The sequence below is a fragment of the Mesoplodon bidens genome (assembly GCF_964165515.1).
Source record: "Mesoplodon bidens genome assembly, chromosome: 10".
Taxonomy (NCBI): domain Eukaryota; kingdom Metazoa; phylum Chordata; class Mammalia; order Artiodactyla; family Ziphiidae; genus Mesoplodon; species Mesoplodon bidens.
This window is the reverse complement of record NC_138172.1, coordinates 82,517,534-82,538,632: the sequence shown is the minus strand read 5'-3', so window position 1 is coordinate 82,538,632 and position 21,099 is coordinate 82,517,534. Positions and strand designations below refer to the sequence as shown.

At 49.7% G+C, this 21,099-nt stretch overlaps 2 protein-coding genes and 1 long non-coding RNA gene across 3 annotated transcripts; all 3 read left to right on the top strand.

Annotated features, from left to right (window-relative positions):
* Nucleotides 1–35: 35 nt before the first annotated feature.
* LOC308624503 (heat shock 70 kDa protein 1B-like) lies at nucleotides 36–2,422 on the top strand. Its single transcript, XM_081247762.1, has one exon. The coding sequence runs from the start codon at nucleotides 209–211 to the stop codon at nucleotides 2,132–2,134; it is 1,926 nt and encodes a 641-aa protein (XP_081103888.1). The 5' UTR covers nucleotides 36–208; the 3' UTR covers nucleotides 2,135–2,422.
* A 7,893-nt stretch (nucleotides 2,423–10,315) lies between these two features.
* LOC308623851 (heat shock 70 kDa protein 1B) lies at nucleotides 10,316–12,820 on the top strand. The gene has a single exon (XM_081246605.1). The coding sequence runs from the start codon at nucleotides 10,533–10,535 to the stop codon at nucleotides 12,456–12,458; it is 1,926 nt and encodes a 641-aa protein (XP_081102731.1). The 5' UTR covers nucleotides 10,316–10,532; the 3' UTR covers nucleotides 12,459–12,820.
* A 4,751-nt stretch (nucleotides 12,821–17,571) lies between these two features.
* LOC308623724 lies at nucleotides 17,572–20,637 on the top strand. Its single transcript, XR_014016876.1, has 4 exons — nucleotides 17,572–17,909; nucleotides 18,106–18,145; nucleotides 18,615–18,821; nucleotides 19,729–20,637. It is a non-coding gene; the product is annotated as an uncharacterized lncRNA (long non-coding RNA).
* The last annotated feature ends 462 nt before the right edge of the window (nucleotides 20,638–21,099 follow it).

The window sequence follows — 21,099 nt, the reverse complement described above, 5'->3', positions numbered from 1 at the left end:
AACCATAAACACAGAGCCGCCCTCCGTTACTAACATTGGTGTGGTTGGTGAGCGCACCTTCTGCAGACACACTCTGCGAGGACCACCCCGAGCGGCACCGGCGCTTTCCGTTTTCGGATTCCTAAAGGACCGAGCTCCTCGTCGCTAGACTCGTTGGCCGTTTTCAGGTCTGAAGTTCGTTGCGGAGCCGAGAGGGCAGGACACCGGCATGGCGAAAAGCACGGCCATTGGCATCGATCTGGGCACCACCTACTCCTGCGTGGGGGTGTTCCAGCACGGCAAAGTAGAGATCATCGCCAACGATCAGGGCAACCGCACCACCCCCAGCTACGTGGCCTTCACGGACACCGAGCGGCTCATCGGCGACGCGGCCAAGAACCAGGTGGCGCTGAACCCACAGAACACCGTATTTGACGCGAAGCGGCTGATCGGCCGCAAGTTTGGCGACCCTGTGGTGCAGTCGGACATGAAGCACTGGCCTTTCCGGGTGATCAACGACGGTGACAAGCCCAAGGTGCAGGTGAGCTACAAGGGGGAGACCAAGGCGTTCTACCCCGAGGAGATCTCGTCGATGGTGCTGACCAAGATGAAGGAGATCGCCGAGGCGTACCTGGGCCACCCGGTAAGCAACGCGGTGATCACCGTGCCGGCCTACTTCAACGACTCGCAGCGCCAGGCCACCAAGGATGCCGGGGTGATCGCGGGGCTGAACGTGCTGAGGATCATCAACGAGCCCACGGCTGCCGCCATCGCCTACGGCCTGGACCGGACGGGCAAGGGGGAGCGCAGCGTGCTCATCTTTGACCTGGGCGGGGGCACGTTCGACGTGTCCATCCTGACGATCGACGACGGCATCTTCGAGGTGAAGGCCACGGCCGGGGACACCCACCTGGGTGGGGAGGACTTCGACAACAGGCTGGTGAACCACTTCGTGGAGGAGTTCAAGAGGAAGCACAAGAAGGACATCAGCCAGAACAAGCGGGCCGTGAGGCGACTGCGCACCGCCTGCGAGAGGGCCAAGAGGACCCTGTCGTCCAGCACTCAGGCCAGCCTGGAGATCGATTCCCTGTTCGAGGGCATCGACTTCTACACGTCCATCACCAGGGCGCGGTTCGAAGAGCTGTGCTCGGACCTGTTCCGGAGCACCCTGGAGCCCGTGGAGAAGGCTCTGCGCGACGCCAAGCTGGACAAGGCTCAGATCCACGACCTGGTCCTGGTGGGGGGCTCCACCCGCATCCCCAAGGTGCAGAAGCTGCTGCAGGACTTCTTCAACGGGCGCGACCTCAACAAGAGCATCAACCCCGACGAGGCGGTGGCCTATGGGGCGGCGGTGCAGGCAGCTATCCTGATGGGAGACAAGTCTGAGAACGTGCAGGACCTGCTGCTGCTGGACGTGGCTCCCCTGTCGCTGGGGCTGGAGACGGCTGGGGGCGTGATGACTGCCCTGATCAAGCGCAACTCCACCATCCCCACCAAGCAGACGCAGATCTTCACCACCTATTCGGACAACCAGCCCGGCGTGCTGATCCAGGTGTATGAGGGCGAGAGGGCCATGACGCGGGACAACAACCTGCTGGGGCGCTTCGAGCTGAGCGGCATCCCACCGGCGCCCAGGGGAGTGCCCCAGATCGAGGTGACCTTCGACATCGACGCCAATGGCATCCTGAACGTCACGGCCACGGACAAGAGCACGGGCAAGGCCAACAAGATCACCATCACCAACGACAAGGGCCGGCTGAGCAAGGAGGAGATCGAGCGCATGGTGCAGGAGGCGGAGAAGTACAAAGCCGAGGACGAGGTCCAGCGCGAGAGGGTGTCTGCCAAGAACGCCCTGGAGTCGTACGCCTTCAACATGAAGAGCGCCGTGGAGGATGAGGGGCTGAAGGGCAAGATCAGCGAGGCCGACAAGAAGAAGGTGCTGGACAAGTGCCAGGAGGTGATTTCCTGGCTGGACGCCAACACGTTGGCCGAGAAGGACGAGTTTGAGCACAAGAGGAAGGAGCTGGAGCAGGTGTGTAACCCCATCATCAGCGGACTGTACCAGGGGGCGGGTGGCCCCGGGGCTGGCGGCTTTGGGGCCCAGGCCCCTAAAGGGGGCTCTGGGTCTGGCCCCACCATTGAGGAGGTGGATTAGGAATCTTTCCCCAGATCGTTCATTTTTTATGGAGACAGTTGGGATCCAAGATTTTGCATTGCCTTACGTATCTGCCTTTCATCAGTTATCAGCTATGCAAGTTGTTTGCAAAGTTGAACTGTGTCTCTTGGTGAAGTTATGAACTCTTTTTCAGCGTGTGAGCGTAGAGATGAATGTATACTGCCATCTTTTGTCAATTTTCTGCTTTGTAATACTCATGCCAAACTCAGGCTTCCCCCCCCCTTTTTAACTGATTACTTCTAAGTAAATAAACTCAAAATAAGTCGAGTGATGTCTGTCTCTGTTTTATTTCGAGGGCAGAAGGGTCTGCATAGGTTCTCTTTCTTACAGAGTCTAAAATTGAATGGCAATTTGCCTCTTAGATAAGGTCAGGGATCTGGAAAGTAAGGATATGTATAGTATCGTGACACACGTCTTTTAGGCAAATAGTATTCTTGGGAGCTACAAAACTGCGAATTTGAATGCTTTGGGTTTAGTGGGTCCAGAAAAAATGTTAAGAGGTACGGGCATGGTGGCCTCAAGGTGGCTGAGGGGGTAGAGGCTTTAAGGGTGGCCTCAAAAGGAGCTTGTGCGTGGGAGTGTTCTGGAGAAGCAGCCAAATAGGAGAGGCAGTTGGATTGGAAGGTCATGGCTCCTGCTTCCTGTGAGTACACGTGATACGTTAGAGCCCTGTTACTTAATCTGGATTCAGCATGAAAAAGAGGCTAAATTGGCATTGAAGAGATGTGAGTTCAAGCAATGGCTTTGCTAGTTATGCATGAATGCATTCTCCACTGTGATCCCTAGTTCTCATATTTTAAAATGGAGGGGTTTGGCCTCATGCCTCAATCTATATTTCTTATTTCTGAAAGAATGCTGAGATAAAAATGCCACATTTCCAGCAGTGGTTACCTACATTTTAAGTATCCCAGTGAGTACCTTAGGGAGGTGTCATAGTTTCATGCCTCAGCAGGGGGACCCCAGTATTTCAGTGCTCTTACCTACCGGGCACTGCACAGGGGCCTTTTAGGTGTTTATGAATTCTCATTCCACTGCACTGAGTATAGGTGGTGTTTGACTTCCACAGGTGAACATATGGGGAGACTTAAAAGTTACTGGCCTAACTAAAATTTATTTCAAGGTTAAAAACATCAGTTCAGCAAAGATGTTGAACCTGGATTCCAACTCTGGGTTCATTGGTTTTTCCCTTGCTGCCCCAAGTCCACAGGGCTTTGTGTGTGCATGTCTGGTTCTGGGTTATGTTTCTACTCTGGGTTTCACAATCAGTATTCTTTCTGCTTTAACTCTGTATGATCGAAACAATGATGTCAGATAAACAATAGGGTTGATGACAGAGGTTTAGTATTTGTTAATTTAGAAGAGTGATAGAAAAAACTTGCAGCCCTGTACCAGGAAGACTTACCACACACTGGCTTCCCCTTGAGATGCTTCATACCCTAGCTGCTAGCATCCTAGAAGTAATCTCCACAGCCTCTTTGTTGGAAAAGGCCTGGCACAATCCTCAAGGCTTGGGGAGTGAGCCCTTTCAGAAATCAGTTGTGTCTGGGGTTTACAAAGATTTTGGAACTAGGTAGCGGTGGTGATTGCATAACATGGGAATGGGCTAGGTACCACTAAATTGTACACTTGAAAATGGTTCATTTTATGTTATGTGAATTTACTTCGCCAAAAGCAGAAAAAAAAATTGTGTCAACATTCAAAAGCACTTTGTGAGTTTGTATACTTCAAGGCCCACCAAACCTTTCACTAAATACTTGCCTTTGAACAAAATCCAATATTATGGGAATAACATGTATACGTAGACCTTGCCCTGTAAGTATGGAAATGGAAATGCTTAGACTTACAGGCCAGTTTGTAAAGACACGTTTAATCCTCAGGGTAGTTGAACTGTAGCGCTGTGGAGTCTAGCCACAATGTAAGTCAACCTTCATGGGGGTATGCATTTGCTACAGGACCTCCTCTACCCCATAGAGCTGCAGTAACATTTGTGACTGTCATCTGCACACAACACAGTAACTCTTCAAGCAGCCACTACCACTACTTTAGGGGGAGGTAGCAAGGGATGGGGAGGGTGGGTGGAAAAGGGCGGAGATTGGGAAGGACCTAAGAAACACCTTTTGATAAGAGAGGTTAGGGAAATCTCCAGAAATTACCTTGGAGAAAATGAGTTCCTATGGCTAAATCAGTTAAGGTTATTGAGGGTGTTTTATTGACACTAAGAAGTCAATATGTTATTGCCTTGATAGCATATACCCTTGCACGGAGTACTTTGAAAATAATCACTTTTTAAGTTCCAGATGAAGCTGAGGGAATTGCAGAACTAGCAAAGAGAATGCAATGCCATCCCTGGAGAAAGTGGTGTTTTGGGTAGCAGCAGGAACTTTGGCGGAGAGGGGGTGCATCGAGATAATTATAGATGAGGAAAGAATTTTTTAAATCTAATACCTTCCCTAATTCCAATCTCACCTGTCTCCCTATGCCAGCCCTCAGAAGGCAGGTGGCTATGGTAATGCGACTAATTTTATGTCTTTTAAATCCAAGATATTGTGATTAGTAACATACATACTGTTATTCCTGGTGTTTAACAGGGTCCTGTCATCAAAAATGAAGAAAAGATACCAAAACAACAAAAACGTTTATAAATGTGAGAGAAGTGGGCAGAAGCATGGGCTTTCAGTTAAAAGAGGTTGTTTCAGGTGAAAAACCAATATTGGCGATTTCTGAGGGGGAGATCCTCACGCTAGGAATAAGAAACGGTAACTGTCATCATACTTTACGCCAACTGATCACCTTAAATCCGTCCCCGAGGGTCACCCGTAAAGTATCCAGTGCAGTTCTGTGAGAGCAACCCCACCAGCCCCCTCGCCCTCTCCTAGCTCCAGCTCATTTAGAGACGTTAAGGGATCACGTAGCGCCGCGAATTACGGATGCCGAGGTCAACCCGCCCCACCCCCAGCCCAGCAGAGGATCGGAGCAGAGGGCACAGCGGGGGAGGAGGGGGGGCATAACGGGGCAAACAGGGTGGGAAGGCGGGGGAGTTCGGAAGGCCAGAATCACCCCCGACGGTCTTCGACCATTTTACCACTCCAAACGTCCCCACGAGAACCAGGGACTAGAGTCGGGTGGGGAAGCGGCAGAGAGAAGCCAGCAAGCTCCCATCTATGGTCCGTCCCTGCACAGGCGGTGGGGCCTTCTCCCGTCTGGCCACCCAGTTCATCCGGCTTCCTAGTATCAGTTACGAACCTTTCTAGTGTTTTCATCCAATAAATTAGCGAGTTTGAGTGAAACTCTAAAGGTCTCTCCTTTATTTACTTCTTTAATCCCATTTTGAAAAAACAACCGAAAACCGCCGGCACCGGACAGGCAGCTCCGCGGCCAGCCCTACCGTCAGGCCCCGCCCCGCCCCATTTTCTCGGGGTCTTAGGGCTTCTGGCTCCTCGCCCCCGCTTCAGGCTGTGCCAGGAACTTTCTGGAGTTCTCTGGGCTCGAAGGCGGGGACTGACTCGGAACAGTCCTCAACAAACAAACTGCCCCACCCAAGTCTCCCTACCCCCCAACCCCACTCTAGGATATCAAGCTTAGTCACGGCTCTACATTTAGTTTCCAGGAGATTCTTAGAACTGGGTGCCAGCCTAGCCTTAGTAACGGGGCTCCCCCTCCTTTCCCCTCGTAACAACCGACCAGTCTGGGATGAAGGGAAGAGAAGGTTCTGGAAGAAGCTGGAAGGGTGGGGTGGGGGTGGGGCGATGGGGGAGATAGTTGTGAGTCAGAAGCAACAGCCTGGAGGGGAATACCTGCTGGTCACATACCCCCCATGGTGCACAAGATGCGCGCAGAGCCCTGACATTCACTCTTAACTATCTTCTATGGCCATTTGTTTTCTTCTTTTTAGAGTGAAAGGGTAAGGTCTACGTGCCAGCATTGGGAGGAGTCCAAAATAGAAAGTATGAGGACATGTAGGTTCAGTCACCGGTTCTGTAATTATCTGTCTAGGAGACCAGACCAAGCCACTAGACCTCTGATCTTTTGTGGTTATGTTTGAAAATGTAAAGGTTTGGCTGAAGGGCTCTGCCTAAAAATCTTAAGATAGTTTCTATGGTAAACTGAAAGTAATACTATAGTCCTGGTATTAACCCCAACCTTCAGTAAGAATGATTGAGATATAACAGACCTGAGAGAGTGTGGGACCCCAACAAAAGAAGGGAGAAGGAAGCAAACTTTTGAACACTACTCTGTCACAGACACTGAACTAAGGCCTTATAAGTATTATCCTTGTAGTTGTCATCCTATGAAATATTAATTCTAATTTAGATATACAGAGACGTGTAATTTAGTTAACTTACAAGTACTTCATTGTGAAAGAAAGAAGAAAAACAGCCCCAACAACGAAGTGGAGTCCAGATGCAAACCCAGGTTTTTTTTCCATGCTGCTGGAAATTAGCAGGGTTCCCAGGTCTTTGAAGCCTTTGCCATTTGATGGTTAAAAATGCCTGGCTCTAGGTTTCATATCAGTTATCTGTTTTGCGTTCTTCTGATAAACCTAGAATTATACTATCTTTTTAAACAAATAGAATTGAGGAGAAAACGATACTGTTTGAAAAACTGTAGGAAAAAGGAGAGAGAAGAAACAAGATCCTGCAGCCTCGGGGTGAGAAAGGTTCCCCTCCCCCACACTTCCTGCCACCGGCGGTCAGCTTTCTTGGCACTCTCTCTCCCATGCCCCACCCTTAAATTTTACCTGACAGCCCGTCAGGCTTGGGGAACCCGAGCCTTGATCCTTCCAAACACCAAACCCGATAAAAACCTAATTCCAAAGCTAATCAAATGAAAGTTCTGAAAAATCTCTTGGGGTTCATATAGTCTCCTTAGACACCAATTAAACCTGTAACTGAGTTTCTGCATTCGGAAGTGTCCAGTGCAAAAGGAAAGACAAAATTGAGGAGACACTTCCCCTTGTAGGAAATGGAAAAGGAATATAGATGTTTAGGTTTACAGGCCAGTCCACAGAGAGAAACTTAATGCAAAATGTAGGTCAAATACGATGTGCGGCTGACTGCCCGATTCAAGAAAAACAGCATTTTCGAGTGGCTTTTTTTCTGCTAAGCCAGCAGCCACAAGATTTGAGGCCCTCTCACATCGTCTACCTGCCTAGCAGTGGAGACAATGATACCCTTTGCTTCAAGCCAACAGAGGAATACAATTGCAAATTTGGAGAGAAGGAAACAGTGAATCCAGAAGTGCTGCTGGTAGCAGCTGATGGTGAGGAAGCTTCCAGAGGCGGTGAGGTTAAGGGTCTCTGGAAGTGTTCCTATACTGGGCAGCTAAGATGTAAGTTTGGGGAATCCCCAGCCAGATATTGCATAAAGAAATGGAAAATTCCTGAACTTTGGCCAGTTTGATTAGATTAAGGAGGTGATTCGTTAGGGTGTCACATCTGAAAGTAAAAAAAGTTATCATCTACCTGCACAGAGAAAGACACACAGGTTTGTTAAAGAAATCTTTTTGCAACATCAGTTTAGATTATCCTGAGCAAATTATAGAATAAACAAATGAATACCCTTGGATTCCAGGAAAAGGTGTTTTGATGGACAGGTGTGTGTGTAAAGAATGCCAATTGAGGGCTTCCCTGGTGGCGCAGTGGTTAAGAATCTGCCTGCCAATGCAGGGGACACGGGTTCGAGCCCTGGTCTGGGAAGATCCCACATGCTGCGGAGCAACTAAGCCCGTGAGCCACAGCTACTGAGCCTGCGCATCTGGAGCCTGTGCTCCGCAACAGGAGAGGCCGCGACAGTGAGAGGCCTGCGCACCGCGATGAAGAGTGGGCCCCACTCGCCGCAACTGGAGAAAGCCCTCGCACAGAAATGAAGACCCAACACAGCAAAAATTAAATAAATAAATAAATTTAAAAGAATGCCAATTGAGCAAAAGTGTTCAAAAGCAAGATTTCTTCCCTTCATCAGAAACTGCCTGCTGGGCTTCCCTGGTGGCGCAGTGGTTAAGAATCGACCTGCCAATGCAGAGGCCTCGGGTTCCAGCCCTGGTTGGGAAAGATCCCACATGCTGCAGAACAACAAAGCCCATGCGCCACAACTACTGAGTCTATGTTCTAGAGCCTGCGAGCCACAACTACTGAGCCCACGTGCCACAAATACTGAAGCCCGTGCACCTAGAGCCCGTGCTCCCAACAACAGAAGCCACCCAATGAGAAGCCCACGTACCACGACGAAGAGTAGCTCCCCAAAACTAGAGAGAGCCCCTGCTCAGCAACGAAGACCCAACACAGTCATAAATAAATAGATAGATAGATAGATAGATTATTATTTTTTAAAAAAAAGAGGAATCTGCCTGCCAATGCAGGGGACATGGGTTCATGCCCACAGGCCGTGGAGCAACTGAGCCCGTGCGCTACAACTACTGAACCTGTGCTCTAGAGCCCATGTTCCACAACGAGAGAAGCCACCACAATGAGAAGCCCGCACAGCACAACAAAGAGTAGCCCCCGCTCACCGCAACTAGAGAAAAGCTTGCACGCAGCAATGAAGACCCAACGCAACCAAAATAAATACATAAATAAACAAATAGAAAAAAAAACCCTGCCTCCTCCCACTTGTGCTCTTATGTTTTCTATGCTCAAGACATGTGAGTACAGCAATGAGTCTATTTTTCTGTGGGTTGTGAACCCCGCACTGTTGCTTTAATGTCCCTCACATTTTCATTTTAGGCGCTTAACAAGCGGTCTTGCATTGCTCACAAAGGATGAAGAAACAAAGGCCAAAACAAATTACCAAATATAATTGTATCTAAAACAGGAAGGAAGGTAACGCACAGAGAGTTGAAATCCAGGCTAAAAAACTTAAGCGGAAGAATTACGTGCATAGCAAATAATGGGAAGTTTTAAAGGAGCTAGAATCTGGGTCCCGCCAACCTCCCACTTTACAGCACCATCCCGACCAGTTTGCTTTTAAGTGAGCCACCTGCCAACCTGCTGTAGCATATGATGCTGTTAAAGAGGAGTGAACATTCCCGCCCCGCCCTCGCAGGCTCATCACCACATCACATTTATTTTAAAGCGGTGGACAGCCTAGAGGCTGCAAGTGACAAGGCAGAAGGCCGAATTCCGGACTCAGATTAATCCTGGCACCACCAATCATCCGAGGCTGAACCAGGAATGAAGAAGGCAGAAAGGAAACACGGGGGTGGCCCGGACCCCAGGCGGGGAAAGATGAGGAACTGGGAGAAGCCCCAAAGGCCTAATGATAGCTGAATTTCTATAGAGATTTTTTTTTCTTCCTCAAGCCCCAGTCCAGCCCGAGGAAAACGGGAGCGATTCTGGGCGGGGACAGGGGCGCGGTGGATCCAACCCTCCCCTTCCCTCCCCACGCCCCTGACCGAACATGTCCCTTCTAAGGCGTTGGGAGCCTTCTCCAATTTAAGCACCGTCTGTTTACCTGATTACTTTTCTTTTGAAAATTCAAATTTTCCCATCCCCAGATATTCCATCCATATAGGGCTAAAGACGACGCCAAAACTATACTGCATTATCTCTTTCCTTGTCCTTCCTATTTTAAAAATAAGATGGGAAAAACGCCGGGATGGCCAAGGCAATTCTCAGGCAGCCCGGCCCCTCCGCGAACCGGCCCAAACGCGGCTGCTTCCATCAGCGTCAGGCTCCAATCAGCGTCTCTTTGGGCCACAGATACCCCACCCTCTTAGAGAAACTCCGGATCTTTCTGTAATTTCGGTCTCCCCGGAATCGTGTACCCCCTAATCCTACTTTAAACGACCAAGCTTATTTGAGCCCCACGACCCTCTCACCGCCCTACTTATTACAAGCCTAGGACTCATCCTTCCGGTAGACATCCAACTACTTGGCAGGCGGCTCGCCAGGGAAACGGAGACTGGGTGGGCGGAGTCAACAACAACTCTTCCCAGGGCCTCTCCCCCGTCCCCTTAGGACTCCAGTTTCCTCCAGCGAATCCGAGAAGAGTCTGGAGAGTTCTGGGAGGGGCGGCACCCACGGGGCTGATTGGTCCCAGAAAACCAGGAGGCAGGACCTGAGGAGAACCCCCTGGAATATTCCCGACCCGGCAGCCCCACTGAGCTCGGTGACTGGCTGAGGAGGGAAAAGGCGGAGCTTGATGGAAAACTATAAACACAGAGCCGCCCTCAGAGAAACGGAGAACCCTGAGAAAGCTACTAAGATTGGTGTGGTTGGTGAGCGCACCTTCTGCAGACGCACTCTCTGCGAGGACCACCCCGAGCGGCACCGGCGCGTTCCGTTTTCGGATTCCTAAAGAACCGAGCTCCTCGTCGCTAGACTCGTTGGCCGTTTTCAGGTCTGAAGTTCGTTGCGGAGCCGAGAGGGCAGGACACCGGCATGGCGAAAAGCACGGCCATTGGCATCGATCTGGGCACCACCTACTCCTGCGTGGGGGTGTTCCAGCACGGCAAAGTAGAGATCATCGCCAACGATCAGGGCAACCGCACCACCCCCAGCTACGTGGCCTTCACGGACACCGAGCGGCTCATCGGCGACGCGGCCAAGAACCAGGTGGCGCTGAACCCACAGAACACCGTATTTGACGCGAAGCGGCTGATCGGCCGCAAGTTTGGCGACCCTGTGGTGCAGTCGGACATGAAGCACTGGCCTTTCCGGGTGATCAACGACGGTGACAAGCCCAAGGTGCAGGTGAGCTACAAGGGGGAGACCAAGGCGTTCTACCCCGAGGAGATCTCGTCGATGGTGCTGACCAAGATGAAGGAGATCGCCGAGGCGTACCTGGGCCACCCGGTAAGCAACGCGGTGATCACCGTGCCGGCCTACTTCAACGACTCGCAGCGCCAGGCCACCAAGGATGCCGGGGTGATCGCGGGGCTGAACGTGCTGAGGATCATCAACGAGCCCACGGCTGCCGCCATCGCCTACGGCCTGGACCGGACGGGCAAGGGGGAGCGCAACGTGCTCATCTTTGACCTGGGCGGGGGCACGTTCGACGTGTCCATCCTGACGATCGACGACGGCATCTTCGAGGTGAAGGCCACGGCCGGGGACACCCACCTGGGTGGGGAGGACTTCGACAACAGGCTGGTGAACCACTTCGTGGAGGAGTTCAAGAGGAAGCACAAGAAGGACATCAGCCAGAACAAGCGGGCCGTGAGGCGACTGCGCACCGCCTGCGAGAGGGCCAAGAGGACCCTGTCGTCCAGCACTCAGGCCAGCCTGGAGATCGATTCCCTGTTCGAGGGCATCGACTTCTACACGTCCATCACCAGGGCGCGGTTCGAAGAGCTGTGCTCGGACCTGTTCCGGAGCACCCTGGAGCCCGTGGAGAAGGCTCTGCGCGACGCCAAGCTGGACAAGGCTCAGATCCACGACCTGGTCCTGGTGGGGGGCTCCACCCGCATCCCCAAGGTGCAGAAGCTGCTGCAGGACTTCTTCAACGGGCGCGACCTCAACAAGAGCATCAACCCCGACGAGGCGGTGGCCTATGGGGCGGCGGTGCAGGCAGCCATCCTGATGGGAGACAAGTCTGAGAACGTGCAGGACCTGCTGCTGCTGGACGTGGCTCCCCTGTCGCTGGGGCTGGAGACGGCTGGGGGCGTGATGACTGCCCTGATCAAGCGCAACTCCACCATCCCCACCAAGCAGACGCAGATCTTCACCACCTATTCGGACAACCAGCCCGGCGTGCTGATCCAGGTGTATGAGGGCGAGAGGGCCATGACGCGGGACAACAACCTGCTGGGGCGCTTCGAGCTGAGCGGCATCCCACCGGCGCCCAGGGGAGTGCCCCAGATCGAGGTGACCTTCGACATCGACGCCAATGGCATCCTGAACGTCACGGCCACGGACAAGAGCACGGGCAAGGCCAACAAGATCACCATCACCAACGACAAGGGCCGGCTGAGCAAGGAGGAGATCGAGCGCATGGTGCAGGAGGCGGAGAAGTACAAAGCCGAGGACGAGGTCCAGCGCGAGAGGGTGTCTGCCAAGAACGCCCTGGAGTCGTACGCCTTCAACATGAAGAGCGCCGTGGAGGATGAGGGGCTGAAGGGCAAGATCAGCGAGGCCGACAAGAAGAAGGTGCTGGACAAGTGCCAGGAGGTGATTTCCTGGCTGGACGCCAACACGTTGGCCGAGAAGGACGAGTTTGAGCACAAGAGGAAGGAGCTGGAGCAGGTGTGTAACCCCATCATCAGCGGACTGTACCAGGGGGCGGGTGGCCCCGGGGCTGGCGGCTTTGGGGCCCAGGCCCCTAAAGGGGGCTCTGGGTCTGGCCCCACCATTGAGGAGGTGGATTAGGGGACTTACTATTGTTTCTCTGTATTCCTTTTTGAGACAGAGGAGACCCAAGGACCTTGGTTATTTCCCTGTATGTTAGTCCTCTACCAGAGCAGTTTATTCTATGGTTGGCTTTTAACCTTTAATAATTAGCTTGCTTGTCTTTGTTATTTCTGTATGTTATAACCAGTTCTGGTGTTCACCAGAATTATTTGCGTTTCATGTAAGTTGGTAGTGTAAGGGTCGCTTTCCTTTTTTTTCCCCTCTCTCAAATGGATTAACACTGCCACCTTCTGTCCTATTTTTTGCTTTGTAAACATCCCAAAACTTATGGAATTAAAAATTTGCATGCTTAAGGAATAAGAATAAAATGTTAAATATGTCTGCTTTTATTTGGGGAGGGATAATAGTCTCTTCTCTGAAATCCATAGACCATGAAAGGGCTGTACTTCTGAAGAGAGTATCATACGTATTTGGAGCCGTGGGTATGGCTGTTTTTGTTGGGACTTTATTGTAAGTGGTAAATCACATCCATGACAGAAAACAAATTCCAAGTGCCCATTTTGATTGGGGTGGGGTTTGTTTTAGGTACAAGTAGGGATGGGAGCTGCAGTAGGGTTTTGGGGAGGAGAGATTGTTGTGGTGTTAAGGGCAGTGTTGAGATGGGTTCGTGGTTCCTTAGGGTCTTGCACTCACTGTGTGCAGAGCTGTTCATTTCTTACTAGACCTGTGAGTCTTCCAGTCTTTTATTTAAGTTATGAATTTAGGGGTGGACAAAACAGTAAAAATGAGATGCAGATTCATACTCTGGTTTATAAATCCCACTTGAGTGACTTAGTGCAAATTATTTAGCCTCTTAGTTTTGGTTGCCTCCTTTCAAAATAAAGCATTTGTCTGAATGGCCTCAGTTCCAAAGATCTAGATCATTTTGAGCAGAAATGTGCTGTAGGCAAGCAACATGTTCAACGAAGGTCACTGGAGCTGCAGTTATTCAACTGAGGGTCTGGGGGAGTGAGATACTGAGAGTTTGGGGGCATGGCAAGAAAGAGGAATGGGCCAGGCACTGCACCTGTTTCTCTGAGTCACTCCAGTAATCCTCAGTAGTTCTCATCACACCACCCTCTAACTTAGGCATTGTAAAGTGTCTTTTTCATAGGTAGCCATGTGGAGGTGGTCACTTAAGCTATATCCAGAGCAAAACTAGGGAGGAACAAGTGATGATTTGGGGGCCAGGGTTTTTTCACACTGCCTGAACACTGGGGCTAGTGTGGGTGGTTCCTGTCTGGCTGTAAGTGGTGGTTTTACCCCAGTTTTAACAATCAGTAGCCTTTTTGTTCTTTTCATGGACAGTCTCAAAACAAAAGCAACTTAATAGCACATTTAATTATGAACGAAGAGGAAATAAAAGCTGTGCAGCATAGATCTGGGAAGATGGGGAGATGGGCGTTCCTCCCACACAAGCCCTTCCCTAGGGGCTGCTTCTCACTGGAGCAGTTAAAAGTCCTTAACACTTCCTCTAGCCTGATAAATCCCAACCTTGTTCCTTCCAAAAACTGAACCTGGGAGTATCTACTCCAGAATCAAATTAAAGTTCCCTGTGTTTTATCTTTCAATAAATCATTCCTCTCTGGGAAACTGAAACATCTTAGGAATGACAAAGTATGGGAACCTTGTAAAGGAAATAGTATAGTTTTGGTTCCTGGGCCAATTCTCAAAGGCCGGTCTTACTTACAAGATAGGTGAACTGTATGTAATATTATAGGCTCTGACCATAGCATATAGTATGTGCAGTTTAACTGCTGCAGCAGCAGAAATTGGGGGCTTGCTTAACTTTTAAAAAATTTAACCAGTCAGGCAATAGAGGGAATAAACCTTGTAACTTCAAATCATTGGAGCCATGGTTCTCCAACCCAGTGGTATACTGAGATCATTTGGGAAGCTTAAGAAATACTGATACCGGTCCCGCAAGAGTCAGGCCAAGAAATTGGCCCGGAAATAGGCCAAGTAATTGTATAGAATTAAAATTGTCTCAGTGTTTCAGCCAAAGTGGAGAAAAAGCCACTGCACCAGAGGCTACTCCTGATTATGTTTTTAGAGGTATGGGGACCCAAGAGAGGCAGGACAGGAAGGTGCCAGTGCTTCCAGGAGCAGCAGCTTGTGGCAAGGGGCTTTCTGCTGTGAACCAGACCTGGAAGCCTTCCAAGGCCTTAAAGTGTTGAATCACTGGCCGCAGCAGCAGCGATGATAAAGGTTAGGGAAATCGCCAGCAACGGCTTAACGGGCCAAAGAAGAGAATTCCTGAAGCTGGGCCAACTACTTTCATGAGTCCTCATTAGGGAAATAGTTCATCAAAAAGCAACATCACGAAACTTCCTGGTTGCCCAGTGGTTAGGACTCGGCCCTTTCACTGTGGGCCTGGGTTCAATCCTAAGATCCTGCACGCGGCGCAGCACGGCCAATAAATACAGCCACTTTAGAATATGAGAAGTCATCACCTACCTGTACACATACACTTCCTGGAACTTAAAGTCACTTTGCAACATCAACCACCGGTGGAACTCAACCACTGGGAACTGAGAAATGTGTCAAATAAACAGATGAATACTATAGAATTCTTGGAAGAGACTTTTTTTTTTTTAATATTTATTTTGGGCTGCGCCGGGTCTTTGCTGCGGGACATGGGATCTTTGTTGCGGCATGTTTAGTTAAATTCATTAATTAGAGATGTCTGGTTTTCTTGAATTTTTTTTTTTTTTTTTTTTCCCTGTATGCGGGCCTCTCACTGTTGTTGCCTCTCCCGTTGCGGAGTACAGGCTCCGGACGCGCAGGCTCAGCGGCCATTGCTCAAGGGCCTAGCCGCTCCGCGGCACGTGGGATCCTCCTGGTCCGGGGCATGAACCCGTGTCCCCTGCATCGGCAGGCAGACTCTCAACCACTGCGCCACCAGGGAAGCCCTAATTTTTCTTTAAAAAATTTATTTATTTTTTATACAGCAGGTTCTTATCAGTCATCCATTTTATACACATCAGTGTATACATGTCAATTCCAATTGCCCAGTTCATCCCACCACCATCCCCCCACCCCGGCCCCTTTCCCCCCTTGGTGTCCATACGTTTGTTCTCTACATTTGTGTCTCTATTTCTGTCCTGCAAACCGGTTCATCTGTACCAATCTTCTAGGTTCCACATATATGCGTTAATATACAATATTTGTTTTTCTCTTTCTGAGTTACTTCACTCTGTATGACAGTCTCTAGATCCATCCACGTCTCTACAAATGACCCAATTTCGTCCTTTTTATGGCTGAGTAATATTCCACTGTAGATCTGTACCACATCTTTTTTTTTTTTTTTTTTACGGTACGTGGGCCTCTCACTGTTGTGGTCTCTCCCGTTGCGGAGCACAGGCTCCGGATGCGCAGGCTCAGCGACCATGGCTCACGGACCTAGCCGCTCCACGGCATGTGGGATCTTCCCGGACTGGGGCACGAACCCGTGTCCCCTGCATTGGCAGGCGGACTCTCAACCACTGCGCCACCAGGGAAGCCCTGTACCACATCTTTATCCATTCGTCTGTCGATGGGCATTTAGGTGGCTTCCATGACCTGGTTACTGTAAATAGTGCTGCAATGAACACTGGGGTGCATGTGTCTTTTTGAATTATGGTTTTCTCTGGGTATATGCCCAATAGTGGGATTGCTGGATCATATGGTAAGGCTATTTTCCGTTTTTTAAGGAACCTCCACACTGTTCTCAATACTGGACATATATACACTACCAAATGTAAAATAGATAGTTAGTAGGAAGCAGCCACCTAGCACAGGGAGATCAGCTCAGTGCTTTGTGTCCACCTAGGGTGAGATAGGGAGGGTGGGAGAGAAGAAAGAGGGAGGAGATATGGAGATATATATATATGTATAGCTGATTCACTTTGTTATACAGCAGAAACTAACACACCATTGTAAAGCAATTATACTCTAATAAAGATGTTAAAAAAAGCTACATGAGGTATCACCTCACACCAGTTAGGATGGGCATCATCAGAAAATCTACAAACAACAAATGCTGGAGAGTGTGTGGAGAAAAGGGAACCCTCTTGCACTGCTGGTGGGAATGTAAATTGATACAGCCACTATGGAGAACAGTATGGAGGTTCTTTCATTTTCTAAAAAACTGCAGACTCTTTACCACTGCGCCACCATGGAAATCCCTAGTTTTCTCTAATTGACAGTAATCTTATGAAGTGCCGACTACCCGATCTTTGTCGCAAAAACTCTTACATAGCCTGGCTCCTCCCTTACCTCTTCAGGGCTGAGAGGCTGCGACCCGGGCCTAAGTCCTCAGTTTTATCCACCAAATAAAACAGATTCTCAACGTTTAGATCGTGCGTTTTTTTTCAGTGGACACAATTATACCTTAATAAAGATTAAAAAAAAAAAAAAAAAACAGGATATGGGCTTCCCTGGTGGCGCAGTGGTTGAGAGTCCGCCTGCCGATGCAAGGGACACGGGTTCCTGCCCCGGTCTGGGAAGATCCCACATGCCGCGGAGCGGCTGCGCCCGTGAGCCATGGCCGCTGAGCCTGCGCGTCCGGAGCCTGTGCTCCGCAACGGGAGAGGTCACAACAGTGAGAGGCCCGCGTACGGCAAAAAAAAATAAAAAAAACCACAACAGGGCAGGAAGTTTAATGTACCTGACAGATCTTGCAAATTCAGATTTCGCTGGCTAGACAGAGCAGGGTGACAGTCCCTTGGAGTGACCCCCTAATCCAAGCCGGGACTAGTGAGAACGAGAAGTCCTTTGGCTACACAAACAGGGACTACACTATCTGGGAGGCCACCCAGGAAGAGCGTTCAGCTGCGCGCGCACCTGGCAGCGTCGAGGACGTTCTCCGGCCTGGCCAGGAAAGTCACCTGTTTTTTTGTTTTTCAAAATTCACAAAACATCTCCGAATATTTGCCCAGAAGAATGTGAAACGTTCACTCATGGCCTCTCTTTCACTTAACTTTAGTCTTGTTTGGACAAGCTATGTGGAAAATTCTGAGGATCGAGACAGGCATCTCAGAAGACAGCTATAGGCCTGTCAGGCCCCGAAGCCACGCGCCGTAAATAAAGGGCTCTGGCCCCGGCCTTGTCGTTCTTTTTGTGCAGTGAACTCGTGGGTGGTGAAGATGGTGGCTTTGGGATCCGCCTGGCGGGCATTGTGCAACCTTCCAAGAGGAAGGCGACCGCCTGCGCCGTCTTTGCACAGCTGCCGGCGTACAGGTGCCTCAGTACCTCAGGGCCGTGTTGGACACTGAGCAGGATGAACTATCATTACAGACCAGAATTTCTGATGTCTCTGTGACTCCACTGCTTGGAACTGAGCCAGCCCAGGGCAGAGGGACTCGTCTGGTAGTCGCCCTGGTTTCCGCTAACTCACTGGTTTCTTCCCAGGCCCCTGATTCTCGAAGGAGGGTCCGCAGCGCCTCGAAGGTGAGTGGATTGTGGGATATGGAGTGGCTGGTGGTTGTACTGGGGGAGGACGGGGGTGATGATGACAACAGGTGATTCTGAGTGTCTCGCTGACGCCATCACCGCAGCGCGCTGACCACCTCCATCCCCCGGGTTGGGATCCCTAGTATTTGGGCTCGGGGAAGCCACTTATTCGTGTGTCTCGTTTCTCCATTAGGGGTTTAAGACGTTCACCGGTGTGTTATTTTTGAATAAAGGTGAGTATTAGGTGTGCGGGCGCTCTCAGTGTCTCTCACTTTTTTAACTTCCCAAAGTTTTGTTTAAGCCTTGCTAAACCTGCTTTCTCCACCTGTTTTCCTACTATAAACTACTCTGCATGCTGGGCCTCCTTGATGGAGCTGTTCTCCACAGTTCTAAATTTGTTTCCTACTTCTTTTCTCTCCTGAACTTCCCATCCCTGAATTCTTAATTTGCTAGATCCTTATACTGGGGCTGTTGTATTTGAATGTTGTAGATTCCTTCCCATAATGGCTTCCCTTGATCCAGGTTTCCCTAAACTGGGGATGATGATTTCTCAGACTAGAGTCTCTGATGCTGATCCTGATGTCAAAATTAATTTCTGACTCATTTGGGGAACTGGATACCTGGAGTTTTGAGAGGAGCCAATGGGAGGGCTGTAACTCTCTGCTGTATTTCTCATTGGTGGTCCTGCTTTCATCTTTCTAGCTTGAGAGCTTTGGAAGCCCAGCAGGGGCAGTGCCCCTTCACAGAGATTCAGGGATAGCCTGGTGGCTGAAGGCCTAAAGTTTGGAATTCTTCTCCTGGAGAAGTGCTGTTGGGATAGCTGGGATGCCTAGGTAATGGTTCCTGCCACTTCATCAACAAGCTGTGACAAGAAGTGGAGAGTAGCATGCTTTCTACGTGGGTACTGTGGTAAGTCTCTTGTTGGTTTTTCTGCCAGCTCCAGAGTGGTAATGGTGACCTGGTTGGACTACAGTCTCTGAGAACTTCTGAGGATCTTTGAAACCACCTGATCCACTGTTACGCTTCTTTCCACCCTGTGTGGCAATTCCCCTGCCCACCCAGACTTTTCTTTTTTTAAAGTAAAACTGGTACATAACTACATTAGTTTTAGGAACATAATGTTTTGGATAATTACATACACTAGAAAGCGATCACCACAATAAATCTAGTCACCATGCAATTGATCCTTTTTGCCTAACCACCTTTCCCTCTGATAACTACCAATCTGTCCCTGTATCTATGATTCATGCTTTTTTTTTTTTTGCGCTACGCGGGCCTCTCACTGTTGTGGCCTCTCCTGTTCCGGAGCACAGGCTCCGGACGCGCAGCCTCAGGGGGCCATGGCTCACGAGCCTAGCCGCTCCGTGGCATGTGGGATCTTCCCGGACCGGGGCACAAACCCACGTCCCCTGCATCGGCAGGCGGACTCTCAACCACTGCGCCACCAGGGAAGCCTGATTCATGCTTTTTTAAAATAAATTTATTTATTGTATTTACCTATTTTTGGCTGCATTGGGTCTTCGTTGCGGTGCGAGGGCTTCTCCTTGTGGTGGCTTCTTTTGTTGAGGAGCACGGGCTTTAGGCGCGCGGACTTCAGTAGTTGTGGCTCGCAGGCTCTAGAACACAGGCTCAGTAGTTGTGGCTCACAGGCTTAGTTGCTCCGCGATGTGGGATCTTCCCAGACCAGGGCTCGAACCCGTCCCCTGCGTTGGCAGGCAGATTCTTACCCACGGTGCCACCAGGGAAGCCCTAGATTCATGCTTTACTGCCAGTTGCTTGCATGTTTCTAATATGTGTTGCTTTTATGAAATTTTAGAATTTTGCTGACACAAAGGATGTTCTCTACCTGGGGTTGGACAGGTCCTCGGAACTTCACATCTTTCCTGCATTAACCCGCGTGAGCAGCTGTCAACCTCCTGGGGTGGAGGGAGGGGACTGCGTAGAAATTTGGGGACCAAAATCAATTAGGTGGCCTTTACTTCGTCTTACCCAAAGGATTCCAATAAAATATTTTAAAACAAATAAAAAACAGATTGGTCTCAGTGAAAACAAGATGGTAAGAAAGGTTTAGGGACATGAAAGGTTAACCACCAGTGAATGGGCATCACAGTTGACATCTAGCTGTACCTCTTTGCAGCCACATACAAAAAGTAGATTTGCCACATATTGACACCAATGTTAAGGATTTCTAGATTGACTGTGATAGTATTCTAATATTTGAGGGTTTTATGACGCCATTAACACGGACATCCAATTTGCCTGTTGATCCATTGGTGAAAACATAGGTTGTCCAGATATATTTTAAAAGAATATACTGGTGGTTGCCAGGGGCAGGGAATGAGGAAATGAAGTTACTGTTTAATGGGTATAGAGTTTCCATTTTAGAAGATGAAAAGAGTTCACGGGGATGGATGGTGGTGATGGTTGCTCAATGTAATGAATGTGTTTATTACCACTGAACTGTATGCTTAAAAGTGGTAAACATGGGGAGGGGGATAAATTGGAAGATTGGGATTGACACATACATGCTACTACATATAAAGAAGGTAACTAATAAGGAGCTATTGTATAGCACAGGGGACTCTACTGAATACTCTGTAATGGCCTATATGGGAAAAGAATTTTAAAAGAGTGGATATATGTATAGCTGATTCACTTTGCTGTATACCTGAAACTAACACAACATTGTAAATCAACGATACCCCAATAAAAATTTTTTTTAAAAATGGTAAAGATGGTAAATTTTATGTGTATTTCACCGCAGTAAAAAAAATGGGGGGGCCTCCCTGGTGGCGCAGTGGTTGAGAGTCCGCCTGCCGATGCAGGGGATGCGGGTTCGTGCCCCGGTCTGGGAGGATCCCATATGCCGCGGAGCGGCTGGGCCCGTGAGCCATGGCCGCTGGGCCTGCGTGTCCGGAGCCTGTGCTCCGCAACGGGAGAGGCCACAGCAGTGAGAGGCCCACATACCGCAAAAAGAAAAAAAAAAAAAAAAAATGGGGGGAAAAGCATAATTCTCTGCTTCTATTTGTCATCGTCATAAAGGAGATTCCCCACCAGCATGTACAGAGTATGCTGCTGTAAGGCTGCATTGTAAATTATCCAGCTTCTGGTAAGGGGGCATTTGAGTTTCTGGTCATGGTATATACCAGTGCTGATTCCCTGTTAATTTGCACCCATTTGAAGTTGT

Bases quoted from the DNA above. Each gene is read 5' to 3' on its own strand.
- LOC308624503 (XM_081247762.1), top strand. From the start codon at position 209: ATGGCGAAAAGCACGGCCATTGGCATCGATCTGGGCACCACCTACTCC.
- LOC308623851 (XM_081246605.1), top strand. From the start codon at position 10,533: ATGGCGAAAAGCACGGCCATTGGCATCGATCTGGGCACCACCTACTCC.